The sequence below is a fragment of the Salmo trutta genome, unplaced genomic scaffold (genome assembly GCF_901001165.1).
Source record: "Salmo trutta unplaced genomic scaffold, fSalTru1.1, whole genome shotgun sequence".
In the NCBI taxonomy this organism is placed as follows: domain Eukaryota; kingdom Metazoa; phylum Chordata; class Actinopteri; order Salmoniformes; family Salmonidae; genus Salmo; species Salmo trutta.
Window position 1 is genome coordinate 947,610 of NW_021823423.1, and position 17,742 is coordinate 965,351.

Sequence of the window (17,742 nt, forward strand, 5' to 3'; positions counted from 1 at the left end):
CTTCAGGAAGTATTCAGACCCCTTAACCTTTTCCACATTTTGTTACGTTACAGCCTTATTCTAAAATGGATTACATAGTTTTTTTTCTCTCATCAGTCTACATACAATACCCCTTAATGAATTTTTTACAAATGTATTAAAAATAACAGAACTTTTTTACATAAGTTTGCAGACCTTTGCTATGAGACTCAGTTGAGCTCAGGTGCATCCTGTTTCCATTGATCATCCTTGATGTTTCTACAACTTGATTGGAGTCCACCTGTGGTAAATTCAATTGATTGGACATGATTTGGAAAGGCACACACCTGTCTAAATAATGGTCCTACAGTTGGCAGTGCATGTCAGAGCAAAAACCAAGTCATGAGGTTGAAGGAATTGTCCGTAGAGCTCCGAGACAGGATTGTTTCAAGGAACAGATCTGGGGAAGGGTACCAAAACATTTCTGCAGCATTGTGTTCTTGTGTCCCCAAGAACACAGTGGCCTCCATCATTCTTAAATGAAAGAAGTTTGGAACTACCAAGACCCTTCTTAGAGCTGGCCGCCCGGCCAAACTGAGCAATCAGGGGAGAAGGGCCTTGGTCAGGGAGGTGACCAAGAACCAGATGGAGTTCCTCTGTGGAGATGGGAGAACCATCTCTGCAGCTCTCCACCAATCAGGCCTTTTATGGTAGAGTGGCTAGACAGAAGCTCTGTCTGTAAAAGGCACATGACAGCCCGCTTGCAGTTAATCTGGTCTGATGAAAGCAAGATTGAACTCTTTGGCCTGAATGCCAAGCATCACGTCCGGAGGAAACCTGGAACCATCCCTACGGTGAAGCATGGTGGTGGCAGCATTATGCTGGGGGGATGTTTTTCAGCAGCAGGGACTGGGAGACCAGTCAAGATCAAGGGAAAGATGAACGGATGTACAGAGAGATCCTTGATGAAAACCTGCTCAAGAGCTCAGACTGGGGCGAAGGTTCACCTTCCAACAGGACAACGACCCTAAACACATAGCCAAAACAAAGCAGGAGTGGATTCGGGACAAGTCTCTGAATGTCCTTGAGTGGCCCAGCCAGAGCCCGGACTTGAACCCGATCGAACATCTCCGGAGAGACCTGAAAATAGCTGTGCAGCGACACTCCCCATCCAACCTGACAGAGCTTGAGAGGATCTGCAGAGAAAAATGGGAGAAACTCCCCAAATACAGGTGTGCCAAGCTTGTAGCGTCATACCCAAGAAGACACGAGGCTGTAATCGCTGCCAAAGGTGCTTCAACAAAGTACTGATTTAAAATGTCTGAATGCTGAAAACGAGATTTTTACATATTTTTATCCGTTTGTAAAAAAAAAAATTAAAAACTATTTTTGCATTGTCATCATGGGGTATTGTGTGTGTGTGTGTGTGTGTGTGTGTGTGTGTGTGTATATTGATGAGGAAAACAAACAATTTAGAATAAGGCTGTAACGTAACAAAATCCGGAAAAGGGGAAGGTCTGAATACTTTCCAAATGCACTGTACATTCATATCATCAACAGTACTATACTAAGTATACAGTAGCTACCTGTATTCATATCCTCAACGGTACTATACTAAGTATACAGTAGCTACCTGTATTCATATCCTTAACAGTACTATACTAAGTATACAGTAGCTACCTGTATTCATATCCTCAACGGTACTATACTAAGTATACAGTAGCTACCTGTATTCATATCATCAACAGTACTATACTAAGTATACAGTAGCTACCTGTATTCATATCCTCAACGGTACTATACTAAGTATACAGTAGCTACCTGTATTCATATCCTTAACAGTACTATACTAAGTATACAGTAGCTACCTGTATTCATATCCTCAACGGTACTATACTAAGTATACAGTAGCTACCTGTATTCATATCATCAGTACTATACTAAGTATACAGTAGCTACCTGTATTCATATCATCAACAGTACTATACTAAGTATACAGTAGCTACCTGTATTCATATCATTAACAGTACTATACTAATTATACAGTAGCTACCTGTATTCATATCATCAACAGTACTATACTAAGTATACAGTAGCTACCTGTATTCATATCCTTAACAGTACTATACTAAGTGTACAGTAGCTACCTGTATTCATATCATCAACAGTACTATACTACACACACACTGAATGTCTTAAAACCAGCTCTAAGAAACAGGGAAATGGTGTCCCTCGAGGCACAGTCATGTGACTGCATGCTTTCCTCTGTTCCTTTTAAATAAAAGTAGCCATGTTGTCCTCCTGCACACAGGACAACATGATGAGACTATAGCTACTGCTGCAGGAGGAATGTTCAACAGTAGCCATGTTGTCGTCCTCCTGCACACAGGACAACATGATGAGACTATAGCTACTGCTCCAGGAGGATTGTTCTGCAGCGTGTGTGTGTCTTATTACATTCATTATCCTCCCCAACTCGTGTGTGTGTGTGTGTGTGTGTGTGTGTCAGTACTTACAGTGTGTTTACCTTGCAGTGTTGAAGAGACAAGTGAGTCCTGAGGAGCTGCAGACCCCAGGAGGCCCTTACATAAAGAAGACATTCACAGTACGTCAGACACACACACACACACAGGAGGTGGGGAGGGTAATGACACACACACAGGAGGTGGGGAGGGTAATGAATGTAATGACACGCCATAGACTGTTCTCTCTGCTTCCGCACGGCAAGCGGTACCGGTGCATCAAGTCTGACACCAGCAGGTTCCTGAACAGCTTCTATCCCCAAGCCATCAGACTGATAACCAGCTTCTATCCCCAAGCCAGCAGACTGATAACCCGGCCTCTATCCCCAAGCCAGCAGACTGATAACCCGGCCTCTATCCCCAAGCCAGCAGACTGATAACCCGGCCTCTATCCCCAAGCCAGCAGACTGATAACCCGGCCTCTATCCCCAAGCCAGCAGACTGATAACCCGGCCTCTATCCCCAAGCCAGCAGACTGATAACCCGGCCTCTATCCCCAAGCCAGCAGACTGATAACCCGGCTTCTATCCCCAAGCCAGCAGACTGATAACCCGGCCTCTATCCCCAAGCCAGCAGACTGATAACCCGGCCTCTATCCCCAAGCCAGCAGACTGATAACCCGGCCTCTATCCCCAAGCCAGCAGACTGACTCTACACACACACACACAGGCACATACAATCATCATTTACACTGCTAATACTCTGTTTATCATATATCCTGATGCCTAGTCACCTTACCCCTATACATATCTACCTCCATCACTCCAGTATCCCTGTACATTGTTAATATGGTACTGACCCTGTATATAGTCACCTTACCCCTATACATATCTACCTCTATCACTCCAGTATCCCTGTACATTGTTAATATGGTACTGAACTGACCCTGTATATAGTCACCTTACCCCTATACATATCTACCTCTATCACTCCAGTATCCCTGTACATTGTTAATATGGTACTGAACTGACCCTGTATATAGTCACCTTACCCCTATACATATCTACCTCTATCACTCCAGTATCCCTGTACATTGTTAATATGGTACTGAACTGACCCTGTATATAGTCACCTTACCCCTATACATATCTACCTCCATCACTCCAGTATCCCTGTACATTGTTAATATGGTACTGACCCTGTATATAGTCACCTTACCCCTATACATATCTACCTCCATCACTCCAGTATCCCTGTACATTGTTAATATGGTACTGAACTGACCCTGTATATAGTCACCTTACCCCTATACATATCTACCTCCATCACTCCAGTATCCCTGTACATTGTTAATATGGTACTGAACTGACCCTGTATATATACAATGCCTTCAGAAATAATTGCCTTATTCAAATGTTGTGTTACAGCCTGAATTCAAAATAGATTAAATAGTGTTTTTCTCGCCCATCTACACACAATACCCCATCATGACAAAGCGAAAATATGTTTTTAGACATTTTTGCAAATTTATTGAAAATGAAATACAGCAATATCTAATTTACATAAGAGTTCACCTTTGACAGCGATTTACAGCTGTGAGTCTTTCTGGGTAAGTCTCTAAGAGCTTTCCACACCTGGATTGTACAATATTTTCCCATTTCAGCTCTGTCAGGTTGGTTGTTGATCATTGCTAGACAGATATTTTCAAGTCTTGCCATAGATTTTCATGCCAATTTAAGTCAAAACTAACTAGGCCACTCAGGAACATTCAATGTCGTCTTGGTAACCAACTCCAGTGTATATTTGGCCTTGTGTTTTAGGTTATTGTCCTGCAGAAAGGTGAATTCATCTCCCAGTGTCTGTTGGAAAGCAGACTGAACCAGGTTTTCCTCTAAGATTTTGCCTGTGCTTAGCTTTATACCATTTATTTTTATCCCAAAAAAAAATACTCCCTCGTCCTTGCCGATAACCAGCATACCCATAACATGATGCAGTCACCACCATGCTTGAAAATATGAAGAGTGGTACTCAGTGATGTTGGATTTGCCCCAAACATAATGCTTTGTATTCAGGACATTTTTTTTCTCCGCTTTTCCCTGGCCTGTGGTTGAATCTGTTTTTGAAATTCACTGCTCAACTGAGGGACCTTACAATTATCTGTATGTGTGGGGTACAGAGATGAGGTAGTCATTCAAAACACATGTTAAACACTTATTGCACACACACTGAGTCCATGCAACTTGTTAAGCACATTTTTACTCCTGAACTTATTTAAGCTTCCCATAACAAAGGTGTTGAATACTTATTGATGCAAGACATTCAGCTTTTCATTTTTTTATTAATTTGTAAAAATGTTTAAAAACATAATTCCACTTTGACGTTATGGGGTATTGTGTGTCGGCCAGTGACACCAAATCTCAATTTAATCCATTTTAATCCAGGCTGTAACACAACAAAATGTGTAATAAATCAAGAGGAGTGAATACTTTCTGAAGGCACTGTAGGTTTTTACTTTCTCCTGTGATATTTATTATAAATCCTTACGTTACCAAAATAATGGTAGTTTACTGGTAAAGTTTCCAGTAATTATACCTTCCCTTTGCCACCCAAAACCACACGCACACAAACATTCTACTGTCACCGGAAGATGGCATGGCCACATCCCACACACTGTGGAAAAGTCTCTGGTCTGCATGGTCTGATCCACAGAGGATTCTCCCCCTTACTGGGTCTGATATTCACCAGGGAACCAGGCTGAATAAACTACTGATACCAGTTCATATTAGACTGGGTGGGACATAATCACTCCTAACAGACTGACTGGATTGGCTCTGGGCTCTGCCTTAGATGACCATCTTGTGTTCTGAAATGGAATGCTTGTCTGTGTAGATTCTTGGAAGCCTCATGAGAGAGCTCTGATAAGGGCTATGTTACAGCACGTGCAAACACACACACACACACACACACACAGCATACAGTGGTTTACTATCCTTGTGGGGAACAAAAAAATGTATTTCCATAATCCTTACTGTAAGCCTACCCCCTAACCCTAAAATAGCCTCTGTCCTCGTGGGGGTGTAGGAAATGTCCCCTACTTTTGGGGAATTCCAGTATCCAGGAGGATAGTAATATACATGAACACAGAACAGACACGCGCAGAACACACACACACACACAACACACAGTTAAAAACAACACTTCATGTTACTTCTGCATAACAAACATTACAGTTCCTGACAGATACATTTTAGAGAATGATGAAACATCAAAATCATCCTACAACACTGTTGTTGCATCTCATGTCATGCCCCTGTAGCACGGTGCCGGCCCCTGTAGCACGGCGCCGGCCCCTGTAGCACGGCGCCGGCCCCTGTAGCACGGCGCCGGCCCCTGTAGCACCAACCCTGTTGTTTCTAGCTCTCTACTTTGCTTTTATGCTCTTTTTTAAATACATTTTGACTTGAACTTGACTGCCTCCTCAGATCGTGGGGGATGCAGTGGGCTGGGGCTTCGTGGTGCGGGGCAGTAAGCCCTGCCACATCCAGGCTGTCGACCCCAGTGGTCCCGCAGCTGCAGCTGGAATGAAGGTATGTAACACTCATACACATACCATCACACGCACCATGACACACACACACACACACACTCCACTGCCAGCTGGGAGTAGAGAGCACTGACCTAAACAATGGGGAGGGGAGGCGGGATGTGGGGGAGGAAGGGAGAGCGGCCAAGGGAATTAGTGAGGGACGAGAGAGGGGGCAGGGTGAGGAGAGGGGGCAGGAGAAGAAGTGAGAGAGGGGTCAGGAGAGGAGAGATGTGGAAGAGAGGGGCAGGGTGAGGAGAGAGACCAGGGGAGGAGTGAGTGAGGGAGGGAGGGGAACAGGGAGAAGGGGAACAGGGAGAAAGGGGGAGGAGAGCAGAGCAGAAGGAAGGGGGAGGAGAGAAGTGAACTAAGACAAAGGAGCCGTAGCTAAAATAACTTTAGTAAAAAAAAAAAAGCTGTTATCAATATGGAAGATATAGTATCACTTCTGTCACATTTTATCACCTTAAAAACATGTGCTATGTTTCTCCCTCCGCTCCCTTTCTCCTCATCTCCTCTCCTCTCTCCCCCTTCCCCACCCTTTCTCCTCATCTCCTCTCCTCTCTCCCCTTCCCCCCCTTTCTCCTCATCTCCTCTCCTCTCTCCCCCTTCCCCACCCTTTCTCCTCATCTCCTCTCCTCTCTCCCCCTTCCCCACCCTTTCTCCTCATCTCCTCTCCTCTCTCCCCCTTCCCCACCCTTTCTCCCTCATCTCATCTCCTCTCCTCTCTCCCCTTCCCCACCCTTTCTCCTCATCTCATCTCCTCTCTCCCCCTTCCCCACCCTTTCTCCTCATCTCATCTCCTCTCCTCTCTCCCCCTTCCCCACCCCTTCTCCTCATCTCATCTCCTCTCCTCTCTCCCCCTTCCCCACCCTTTCTCCTCATCTCCTCTCCTCTCTCCCCCTTCCCCACCCTTTCTCCTCATCTCCTCTCCTCTCTCCCCCCTTCCCCACCCTTTCTCCTCATCTCCTCTCCTCTCTCCCCCTTCCCCACCCTTTCTCCTCATCTCATCTCCTCTCTCCCCCTTCCCCACCCTTTCTCCTCATCTCATCTCCTCTCTCCCCCTTCCCCACCCTTTCTCCTCATCTCATCTCCTCTCCTCTCTCCCCCTTCCCCACCCTTTCTCCTCATCTCCTCTCCTCTCTCCCCCTTCCCCTCCCTTTCTCCTCATCTCCTCTAAGTCGAGAGCAGAGCTGGCTCCATCCCATAGAAATCAAGCTGATGCAGTAATAACGGATCTGTGCAGCCAAGGGTTGTGTCCCAAATGGCGCCCTATGTAGTGCACTACTTTAGACCATAGACCTATGGGCCCTGTTCAAACGTAGTGCACTACATAGGGAATACTGTGATATTCTGGACACAAGCAAGTCAGTTACGCAACACTAAATGCTGTTCTCTCTGCATGGTTGTTGATGCTTCTTATATAAGCCATGTTGGTCAGTCTGAAGACTTGCGTTTACTGCCTGCCTTTCCTCTGTGGTAAAACAGGCTCTGACTGAAGCCTTGCGTTTACTGTCTGCCTTTCCTCTGTGGTAAAACAGGCTCTGACTAAAGCCTTGTGTTTACTGCCTGCCTTTCCTCTGTGGTAAAACAGGCTCTGACTCTCACGTTGATCACATGCTGCTGCCTCTTAAACAGTGGCTATCCACTCGGTATGGCACTAAAAGCGAGTCACAGCTCTTGAAGTGGCCCATAAACACTCATTCTATGGGGACCTTTGGAAGGAGATAATGACAGTTGACTCACTGCTTCCAAATGTTACGTCTAACGTTGCTAGAGCGGCAGTTTTATAATGTTGGTCTAACGTTGCCAGAGTTGAGGTCATTTATAATATGAATGAGGCAGAACATCTCCGTCATGGAAACCACAGCCATGTAATGCATATAATCAGACAACACAACAGGAGACAGTAGAGGTCTGCTGAGACTCAGACCACAACAGGAGACAGTAGAGGTCTGCTGAGACTCGGACCACAACAGGAGACAGTAGTCTGCTGAGACTCGGACCACAACAGGAGACAGTAGAGGTCTGCTGAGACTCGGACCACAACAGGAGACAGTAGAGGTCTGCTGAGACTCGGACCACAACAGGTGACAGTAGAGGTCTGCTGAGACTCGGGCCACCACAGTAGAGGTCTGCTGAGACTCGGGCCACCACAGTAGAGGTCTGCTGAGACTCGGGCCACCACAGTAGAGGTCTGCTGAGACTCGGGCCACCACAGTAGAGGTCTGCTGAGACTTGGGCCACCACAGTAGAGGTCTGCTGAGACTCGGGCCACCACAGTAGAGGTCTGCTGAGACTCGGAGACATTTAGCTAAACAGATTCAGCAGGTACAAGATGAACATGCATTTTAAAGCAGAAGTTTCATGCTGTAAACCACCTGGATAAACATCTCAAATGTAGGATATCTTAATCCTAGTCCCAGTATAGTAACATTTAGAGTACGGCTGAATTAATCTGCTTGAGTCACCTGTCAAATGTTCTTCTATCCGTCTCCAATCATCTGGAGTGATTGGTAAAGAAAAATATAACACAGAACAATGACTTATACCCTGCAGCAGTGGTAACACAGAACAATGACTTATACCCTGCAGCAGTGGTAACACAGAACAATGACTTATACCCTGCAGCAGTGGTAACACAGAACAATGACTTATACCCTGCAGCAGTGGTAACACAGAACAATGACTTATACCCTGCGGCAGTGGTAACACAGAACAATGACTTATACCCTGCGGCAGTGGTAACACAGAACAATGACTTATACCCTGCAGCAGTGGTAACACAGAACAATGACTTATACCCTGCAGCAGTGGTAACACAGAACAATGACTTATACCCTGTAGCAGTGGTAACACAGAACAATGACTTATACCCTGCAGCAGTGGTAACACAGAACAATGACTTATACCCTGCAGCAGTGGTAACACAGAACAATGACTTATACCCTGCAGCAGTGGTAACACAGAACAATGACTTATACCCTGCGGCAGTGGTAACACAGAACAATGACTTATACCCTGCAGCAGTGGTAACACAGAGCAATGACTTATACCCTGTAGCAGTGGTAACACAGAACAATGACTTATACCCTGTAGCAGTGGTAACACAGAACAATGACTTATACCCTGCAGCAGTGGTAACACAGAACAATGACTTATACCCTGTAGCAGTGGTAACACAGAACAATGACTTATACCCTGTAGCAGTGGTAACACAGAACAATGACTTATACCCTGCAGCAGTGGTAACACAGAACAATGACTTATACCCTGCAGCAGTGGTAACACAGAACAATGACTTATACCCTGCAGCAGTGGTAACACAGAACAATGACTTATACCCTGCAGCAGTGGTAACACAGAACAATGACTTATACCCTGCAGCAGTGGTAACACAGAACAATGACTTATACCCTGCAGCAGTGGTAACACAGAACAATGATTTATACCCTGCAGCAGTGGTAACAGAACAATGACTTATACCCTGCAGCAGTGGTAACACAGAACAATGACTTATACCCTGCAGCAGTGGTAACACAGAACAATGACTTATACCCTGCAGCAGTGGTAACACAGAACAATGACTTATACCCTGTAGCAGTGGTAACACAGAACAATGATTTATACCCTGCAGCAGTGGTAACACAGAACAATGACTTATACCCTGTAGCAGTGGTAACACAGAACAATGACTTATACCCTGCAGCAGTGGTAACACAGAACAATGACTTATACCCTGTAGCAGTGGTAACACAGAACAATGACTTATACCCTGCAGCAGTGGTAACACAGAACAATGATTTATACCCTGCAGTTTAACATGGCTCCTTCTCTACAAATTCTCTGCAGCCTAAGATCCAGTGTCTCATTCATTTCAGCCACAGCCTGGCCATGAAACAGTTAACAAAAGCTTTTTCTTAGAAATCCTCAAGTGCTCTTTTCTAGGAGTATTAACTCCTGAGTGACTGGGGCCCTCTGGGTAATGGTTGACCCGTTGCCAAGAAAAATAAGGGATTGTGTTTTGATGTAAATTGCAGCGAGGGGATGCTCTAGAATTCCTTCACTGCATGAAATAAGGTTGAAGTTGACTCAATGACCTGCCATGTGGCAGCCATAGAACCATGTTGCCAAACAGTCCTAAAACATGTTTGTTTTTGCCAACACACTGACTGTTGCAATAGTGAGTCAGCAATCAAAATTAGAAAGGTGTGTATCTGTTTAGTCCATAACAGAGCTAACTCTCCTCTCCCTTTCTGTGTGTTTCTCCCATCGAGAGCTAACTCTCCTCTCCCTTTCTCTGCGTTTCTCCCATCGAGAGCTAACTCTCCTCTCCCTTTCTCTGTGTTTCTCCCATCGAGAGCTAACTCTCCTCTCCCTTTCTCTGTGTTTCTCCCATCGAGAGCTAACTCTCCTCTCCCTTTCTCTGTGTTTCTCCCATAGAGAGCTAACTCTCCTCTCCCTTTCTCTGTGTTTCTCCCATCGAGAGCTAACTCTCCTCTCCCTTTCTCTGTGTTTCTCCCATAGAGAGCTAACTCTCCTCTCCCTTTCTCTGTGTTTCTCCCATCGAGAGCTAACTCTCCTCTCCCTTTCTCTGTGTTTCTCCCATCGAGAGCTAACTCTCCTCTCCCTTTCTCTGTGTTTCTCCATCGAGAGCTAACTCTCCTCTCCCTTTCTCTGTGTTTCTCCCATCGAGAGCTAACTCTCCTCTCCCTTTCTCTGTGTTTCTCCCATCGAGAGCTAACTCTCCTCTCCCTTTCTCTGTGTTTCTCCCATCGAGAGCTAACTCTCCTCTCCCTTTCTCTGTGTTTCTCCCATCGAGAGCTAACTCTCCTCTCCCTTTCTCTGTGTTTCTCCCATCGAGAGCTAACTCTCCTCTCCCTTTCTCCGTGTTTCTCCCATCGAGAGCTAACTCTCCTCTCCCTTTCTCTGTGTTTCTCCCATCGAGAGCTAACTCTCCTCTCCCTTTCTCTGTGTTTCTCCCATCGAGAGCTAACTCTCCTCTCCCTTTCTCTGTGTTTCTCCCATCGAGAGCTAACTCTCCTCTCCCTTTCTCCGTGTTTCTCCCATCGAGAGCTAACTCTCCTCTCCCTTTCTCCGTGTTTCTCCCATCGAGAGCTAACTCTCCTCTCCCTTTCTCTGTGTTTCTCCCATCGAGAGCTAACTCTCCTCTCCCTTTCTCTGTGTTTCTCCCATCGAGAGCTAACTCTCCTCTCCCTTTCTCTGTGTTTCTCCCATAGAGAAATGCATGTGTAGACATGGCTAACTCCTCTGTTCCTCTCCCTCTAGGTGTGTCAGTTTGTGATCTCGGTCAACGGGCTAAACGTGCTGTCTCTGGACTACAGGACAGTCAGTAACCTCATCCTGACCGGGCCCAGGACCGTTGTCATGGAAGTCATGGAGGAAGCAGATTACTGAAGAGGCAGGCTATCACGTGGCAGGGGGCGTGGCTGAGCAGAGTAGACCCAAGGCAGACCCTAAAGACACCATAGAGATAGAAGTGCCTTTATGGAACTATATGGAAACTTTCTCTGGGCTTCTAACTCTATGGGAAACTCTCTCTGAGCTTCTAACTCTATGGGAAACTCTCTCTGGGCTTCTAACTCTATGGGAAACTCTCTCTGGGCTTCTAACTCTATGGGAAACTCTCTCTGGGCTTCTAACTCTATGGGAAACTCTCTCTGGGCTTCTAACTCTATGGGAAACTCTCTCTGGGCTTCTAACTCTAGGAAAGACTCAGTCAAGCTCTGCCAGCCACCACCCACTGTCTCTTTCCTATTGGACACTGCTTCCCTCTGTAGGCCTCCAATAGAACTGCTTGGAGAAGAGAGGGGACATTAGCTACTCTGTTAGATACACACATCTTGTTATTGTCCTCCTGTCTCATCTGTCTAGTTGATGTTGAGACGTCAGATGGACCCTGATAACATAACAGCCCCCTGCTGTCCCCTTCTGGTTTCTCACTGTCTCCTGTGGGCTGGGCTGGGGTTCTTTATGTATTGATGGTACTACCTACCCATGTATGAAGCTGTGTGGGGAGAGACACTTCTGGACCTGTCTAGATCTGTCTGTCTTTCTCCATCCCAGGACGAGATGTGGTGAAGTTGAAGACAGACCTGAAGGAGACAGACAGCATATCATCCGGGACAGGCCTGAAGGAGACAGACAGCATATAATTCGGGACAGGCCTGAAGGAGACAGACAGCATATCATCCAGGACTGAAGGAGACAGACAGCATATCATCCAGGCCTGAAGGAGACAGACAGCATATCATCCAGGACTGAAGGAGACAGACAGCATATCATCCAGGACTGAAGGAGACAGACAGCATATCATCCAGGACAGGAGTGTGAAGCCTTAGCAAGTGACTGTTCAATCCGCTGCGCCACATGATAATGCAAACCACGTCCAACTAATCCACAGCTATTTGGGTGTGTAACACAGATACCAACCTGGTTACACTGTGTAGTTGTGTATAGATCACTCACTATACATTGTGGTAGTTGTGTGAAGTTGGCCTTCGTTTAACCAAGCAAACAGGGTTGCATAATGTTCATGTTTATGCAGGACTAATTGTTGTCAATGATGTGTCTTTTCCCAGTACACTTAGGGCGAGTTTCCCGGACAACAAATCCTGGACTAAAAAGTCTAAATCAATGGATAATCTCCATTTGAAAGTGTTTTTTTTTTTTTTAAGTCCAAGATTATTCTTTGTTCGGGAAACCGTCCCTTGAAGACAAAGTAGGTAGCTACTAGCTAGTTAATGAGGTAACACTTGACTGGATGGTTCCGTTCTACTGTCTGTAGGGCTGAATATCATGGTTATAATTACCACATAAAGGATATGACTCACTATGTAGACAAAAAGCTTGTGCTACTAACAACTACCTTCACTCTGTCATGACACAACAAACCATTACCCATCAGGCCCCTTTCCCAGACATGCTTTTTGCCTAGTCTTAGACTAGAAAGCAAGCTGAATGGAGAGTCTCTGTTGAAAGAGCTTGTTAGTCCAGGGAAACTGCTCATAGTGATATAAATGGGGTGGTTTGCATAGTTTTCTAAGATTTATAATGTGTAATGACCGTGATGAGTCCGTTTTTCTAGCACCGGCATTGAGGCCTATGACGACACCCACCTGTTACCGTTAGCCGAATGTTAATGTCGTATATCCACTATAGTCCCTAGTCTTTCAAAAGTGGCATGTTCTGCTCTACTGTAAATTCTATAATATATGGATATGTTAACATATATATTTAATGTAGATCTATGTATGGATTTAGGCTGACTAAGGCACTTTAAATATGAAAATAACTGTTTGCATCAGTTTGTTTTCTAGTTAAAATGTCAGAAAATTGTTAATGTGTTAAGACGTCACTATACTGTACCATCCTGAAACATAAACGTATTAAGAATTAGCAGCCCATTTTATTTGCCATCAGACCCGATCTACTTGTATTTAAGAAGGAAAAAGGGTTTTATTTCGGTAGCTAGCTGTGAATTTAAAGTAGAAGAACTATTGATGGCATGAGAAAAACAATCTATGGCAGTATTTAATAACTGTATGATAACAGAATCATCTGTAGCTCAGTGTACCAGGTCAACTGTTGTCGTATGACATCACTTCCTGGTCAGATAAAGTAGCCTAGATTCATTGTAAGATTTAATAATAAAAAAAATAGCAGTACAAGCTCTATGTTCATGTTCACCTTTCTTCAATATGCGGTGTTGTTGTTTACCATAATGTCAAGCCTCAAATCATAGGTTTGTTTTTTTTATTTGGAAAACAACAGTCACTTTGACAAGCTAGGATTCTGTCCCTTTTTTAATAATGTGCTTAAATGTGTAAAGCAACGAAATGCATAATTCAAGAAACTATGTACGTGTATAAAATGCTTGCTTACAATCCAGGGTTTGTTTTTCAGGACTGATACAATATCATTGGTTAGCTCTCACTAAGAACATTAGACATCAGTGATTGGGTGAATGGCAGCTCTCACTAAGAACATTAGACATCAGTGATTGGGTGAATGGCTGCTCTCACTAAGAACATTAGACATCAGTGATTGGGTGAATGGCTGCTCTCACTAAGAACATTAGACATCAGTGATTGGGTGAATGGCTGCTCTCACTAAGAACATTAGACATCAGTGATTGGGTGAATGGCTGCTCTCACTAAGAACATTAGACATCAGTGATTGGGTGAATGGCTGCTCTCACTAAGAACATTAGACATCAGTGATTGGGTGAATGGCTGCTCTCACTAAGAACATTAGACATCAGTGATTGGGTGAATGGCTGCTCTCACTAAGAACATTAGACATCAGTGATTGGGTGAATGGCTGCATTGCATGAGGTTTTCTGGTATATGTTTTTACCCATTTCTACTCCTCCACGTAGTTTCACTGTTGTCCTGTAATTAATTATTGGTTCTGTCATACAAGGAAAGGCTTGTGTTTGTTAAGCAAGAACTTGGAGAAATGCACATTACGATGAGTCATTTTATACTAAAGCTGTTTTGGGTGACACTTTACTGAAAGCCTCCAGGTTAAAATGTATGATAACATGTTATTAGCATGCGCCTTTTATAATGTCTTATCAGACTTATAAAAATGCTCATCATGTATTAACCCCTGTGTGCTTTAAACAGACACAATGACCAGAAAGAGCTGGAAATCCAGTCATTATTGGACTTTTAATGTGCCAAGTTATAATCTTGAAACATTTGCCTTAACGTTTGATTTTGCTGCTAGTCATGTAATATTTGAAGATCTTCTGTTTTCCATAAAGGGTTCACTATGCAATCCCTCTTCCTGATCTGTTTTACTATATACTAACCTTCTGCTGCTCATTTTAAGGACTGATCATCTTTTTTTTTCTTGACAATCAGTGTTCTCTTGATACACAAGGTCTGCGTTCCAAATGGTAGTGCACTACTTTTGACCAGGGCCCAGTGGGGGGGTTATATCACTATATAGGGAATAGAATGCCATTTGAGACGCAACTGAGATCTGAACAGCACATAGACTGATGACAGAACGGATAGAGCTACAACCTGCCACGTTCTCTCTGCTTCCTAGCAGGTTTTACTCATGGTAATGACTTTTTGATAAAAATAAAAATCTGTTTATTTTTACCAGTCAGTCAGCAGCTCATTTAAAGGGATTCATTCATCTACAGATCGTTATGTTCATTAATAATCTATGTAGATTTAATGATCTAGATGATACAGTCACTGCGTGAGCCCAGAGTGTAAAGCCTTTAATAACAGTTTGTGTAAATACATTTCATCAAATACATTGTGTGGATAAATGAATGTCAGGACAATGAGAATAAATAAGCTCACATATGGTATCACGTCTGTGTTGTGTAATGCAGCTAAAGGCGTAAAGTTCATATGTAAAGTTCAAATGTAAAGTTCATGTGTTTAAATAAACATTCTGGTTTGGTTCAAAATATATCTTTACTTATTTATGGCAGCATACTTCCTGTTAAAGTTAGTTTGGTCAAATGACCTAACTAATCATGTATTAATTAATGATGAGTAAATATTCACAAACTAAGGCCCACTCTCAGATGGACCACTTGGTCTTTATATCAGGTGTATTCAACTCTGACCCGACGAGGTCTGGAACCTGCTGGTTTTCTGTTCTACCTAAACATTAATTGCACCCACCTGGTGTCCCAGATCTAAATCAGTCTCTGATTAGAGGGAAACAATGACTGGTGTCTCAGGTCCAAATCAGTCTCTGATTAGAGGGAAACAATGACTGGTGTCTCAGGTCCAAATCAGTCTCTGATTAGAGGGAAACAATGACTGGTGTCTCAGGTCCAAATCAGTCTGATTAGAGTGGAACAATGATTGGCGTCTCATCTCCGGTCTAAATCAGTCCCTTATTAAAGGGAAACAATGACTGGTTAATCCCTACCATTGTGACGCAGAGTTGTCATAATGCTTCAGTAATTGTACATTACACCAGGGGCGTCAGTAGACACAATATAAGTAACCTAATTGATGTCCCTTTAACTGCCCTGAATGCCTCTACTGATCCTACAGCTATTGCATGCAGTAATCATGTTCCTATGAACCAGATTTATACTGTTAGCACTGAGCCGATGTGCCCTAGGAGGAAGTCCACTGTGAGCAGCTCACCCTTCACCAGCATAAATAACATGAACACATCTACTGCTGCTAAGCTTCCCAGTAAAGCAATGAAACCAAGTAAGCTTCCCAGAAGAAAAGTGCTCAAAATAACCCACGGTAATATATGTAGCTTAAGAAACAAGGTTCATGAAATCAATAATTTGCTAGTAACAGATGACATTCATATTCTTACTACCTCTGAAACTCATTTGACGATACAGTGGTAGCAATACAAGGTTAGAACATTTATAGAAAAGATAGAAATGCCAATGGTGGAGGTGTTGCAGAGGGTGCTAGAGTGTGCTAGACAGGCTGAAAGAACTTGACCATTCCAAAGGGATTGGCCTTGACAACATTCCTGCCAGATTTCTAAAGGATGCTGCGGTAATGATCACCCCCTGTGTAACTCACATTGAGAATCTATTGAACTTGGGTGTTTTCCCAGTGAACTAAAACTTGCAAGGGTCATTCCTTTGTATAAAAAAAGGGAATAAGTTGGATCATGGAAACTATTGGCCTGTCTCAATCCTGATTCAGGATCATGGAAACTATCGGTCTGTCTCAATCCTGATTCAGGGTCATGGAAACTATTGGCCTGTCTCAATACTGATTCAGGGTCATGGAAACTATTGGCCTGTCTCAATCCTGATTCAGGGTCATGGAAACTATTGGCCTGTCTCAATCCTGATTCGGGGTCATGGAAACTATTGGCCTGTCTCAATCCTGATTCGGGGTCATGGAAACTATTGGCCTGTCTCAATCCTGATTCAGGGTCATGGAAACTATTGGCCTGTCTCAACCCTGATTCAGGGTCATGGAAACTATTGGCCTGTCTCAATCCTGACTCAGGGTCATGGAAACTATTGGCCTGTCTCAATCCTGATTCAGGGTCATGGAAACTATTGGCCTGTCTCAACCCTGATTCAGGGTCATGGAAACTATTGGCCTGTCTCAATCCTGACTCAGGGTCATGGAAACTATTGGCCTGTTTCAATCCTGATTCAGGGTCATGGAAACTATTGGCCTGTCTCAACCCTGATTCAGGGTCATGGAAACTATTGGCCTGTCTCAATCCTGATTCAGGGTCATGGAAACTATTGGCCTGTCTCAATCCTGATTCAGGGTCATGGAAACTATATCTGACTGACCACATAAGGAAGGAAGTAGACAGAGGGACATTTTGTGGAATGCTTATGTTAGATCTCCAAAAGACGTTGGATACAGTGGATCATGAGATTCTGTTAATCAAACTAAGAGTCACGGGCTTTAACAACTCAGCGGTAAAATGGGTCGGCTCTTACCTGCAAGGAAGAAAACAGATGGTGGATGTGGATGGGACCCTGTCTAAACCCAAAATCTGGAACTGCGGGGTTCCCCAAGGGAGTGTGCTGGGTCCACTTTTATTTGTATTGTATATAAATGATCTGAAATCTGCCTCTACATGTGACATGTTCCTATATGCAGATGCACTGTTGGTTTCCCACAAAGACAACAATGTGGTTGAGAAAGCCCTCAGTGCTGAACTTCTGAATGTCAGTACATGGCTATATGACAGTAAGATGTTACTTCACCTTGGAAAAACAGAGTCCATCTT

The 17,742-nt window shown here is 44.1% G+C and overlaps 1 protein-coding gene and 1 long non-coding RNA gene across 8 annotated transcripts in view; both read left to right on the forward strand.

Moving 5' to 3' along the window:
- Positions 1-15,460, forward strand: part of LOC115190905 (DEP domain-containing mTOR-interacting protein) — a 60,884-nt gene extending 45,424 nt beyond the window's left edge. For 3 of the 7 annotated variants that reach the window (XM_029748939.1, XM_029748937.1, XM_029748940.1), the window contains exons 9-11: positions 2,493-2,563; positions 5,903-6,007; positions 11,293-15,460. In XM_029748939.1, coding sequence (XP_029604799.1) covers positions 2,493-2,563; positions 5,903-6,007; positions 11,293-11,421 — 305 coding nt within the window. In that variant the 3' untranslated portion in view covers positions 11,422-15,460. The remainder of the gene's footprint in view (positions 1-2,492; positions 2,564-5,902; positions 6,008-11,292) is intronic. The other 4 variants (XR_003877469.1, XM_029748943.1, XM_029748941.1 and 1 more) reach the window with 4 other exon arrangements.
- Positions 7,108-8,620, forward strand: LOC115190908 (uncharacterized). The gene is made up of 2 exons (XR_003877470.1): positions 7,108-7,991; positions 8,030-8,620. It is a non-coding gene; the product is annotated as an uncharacterized LOC115190908 (long non-coding RNA).
- Positions 15,461-17,742: the final 2,282 nt, after the last annotated feature.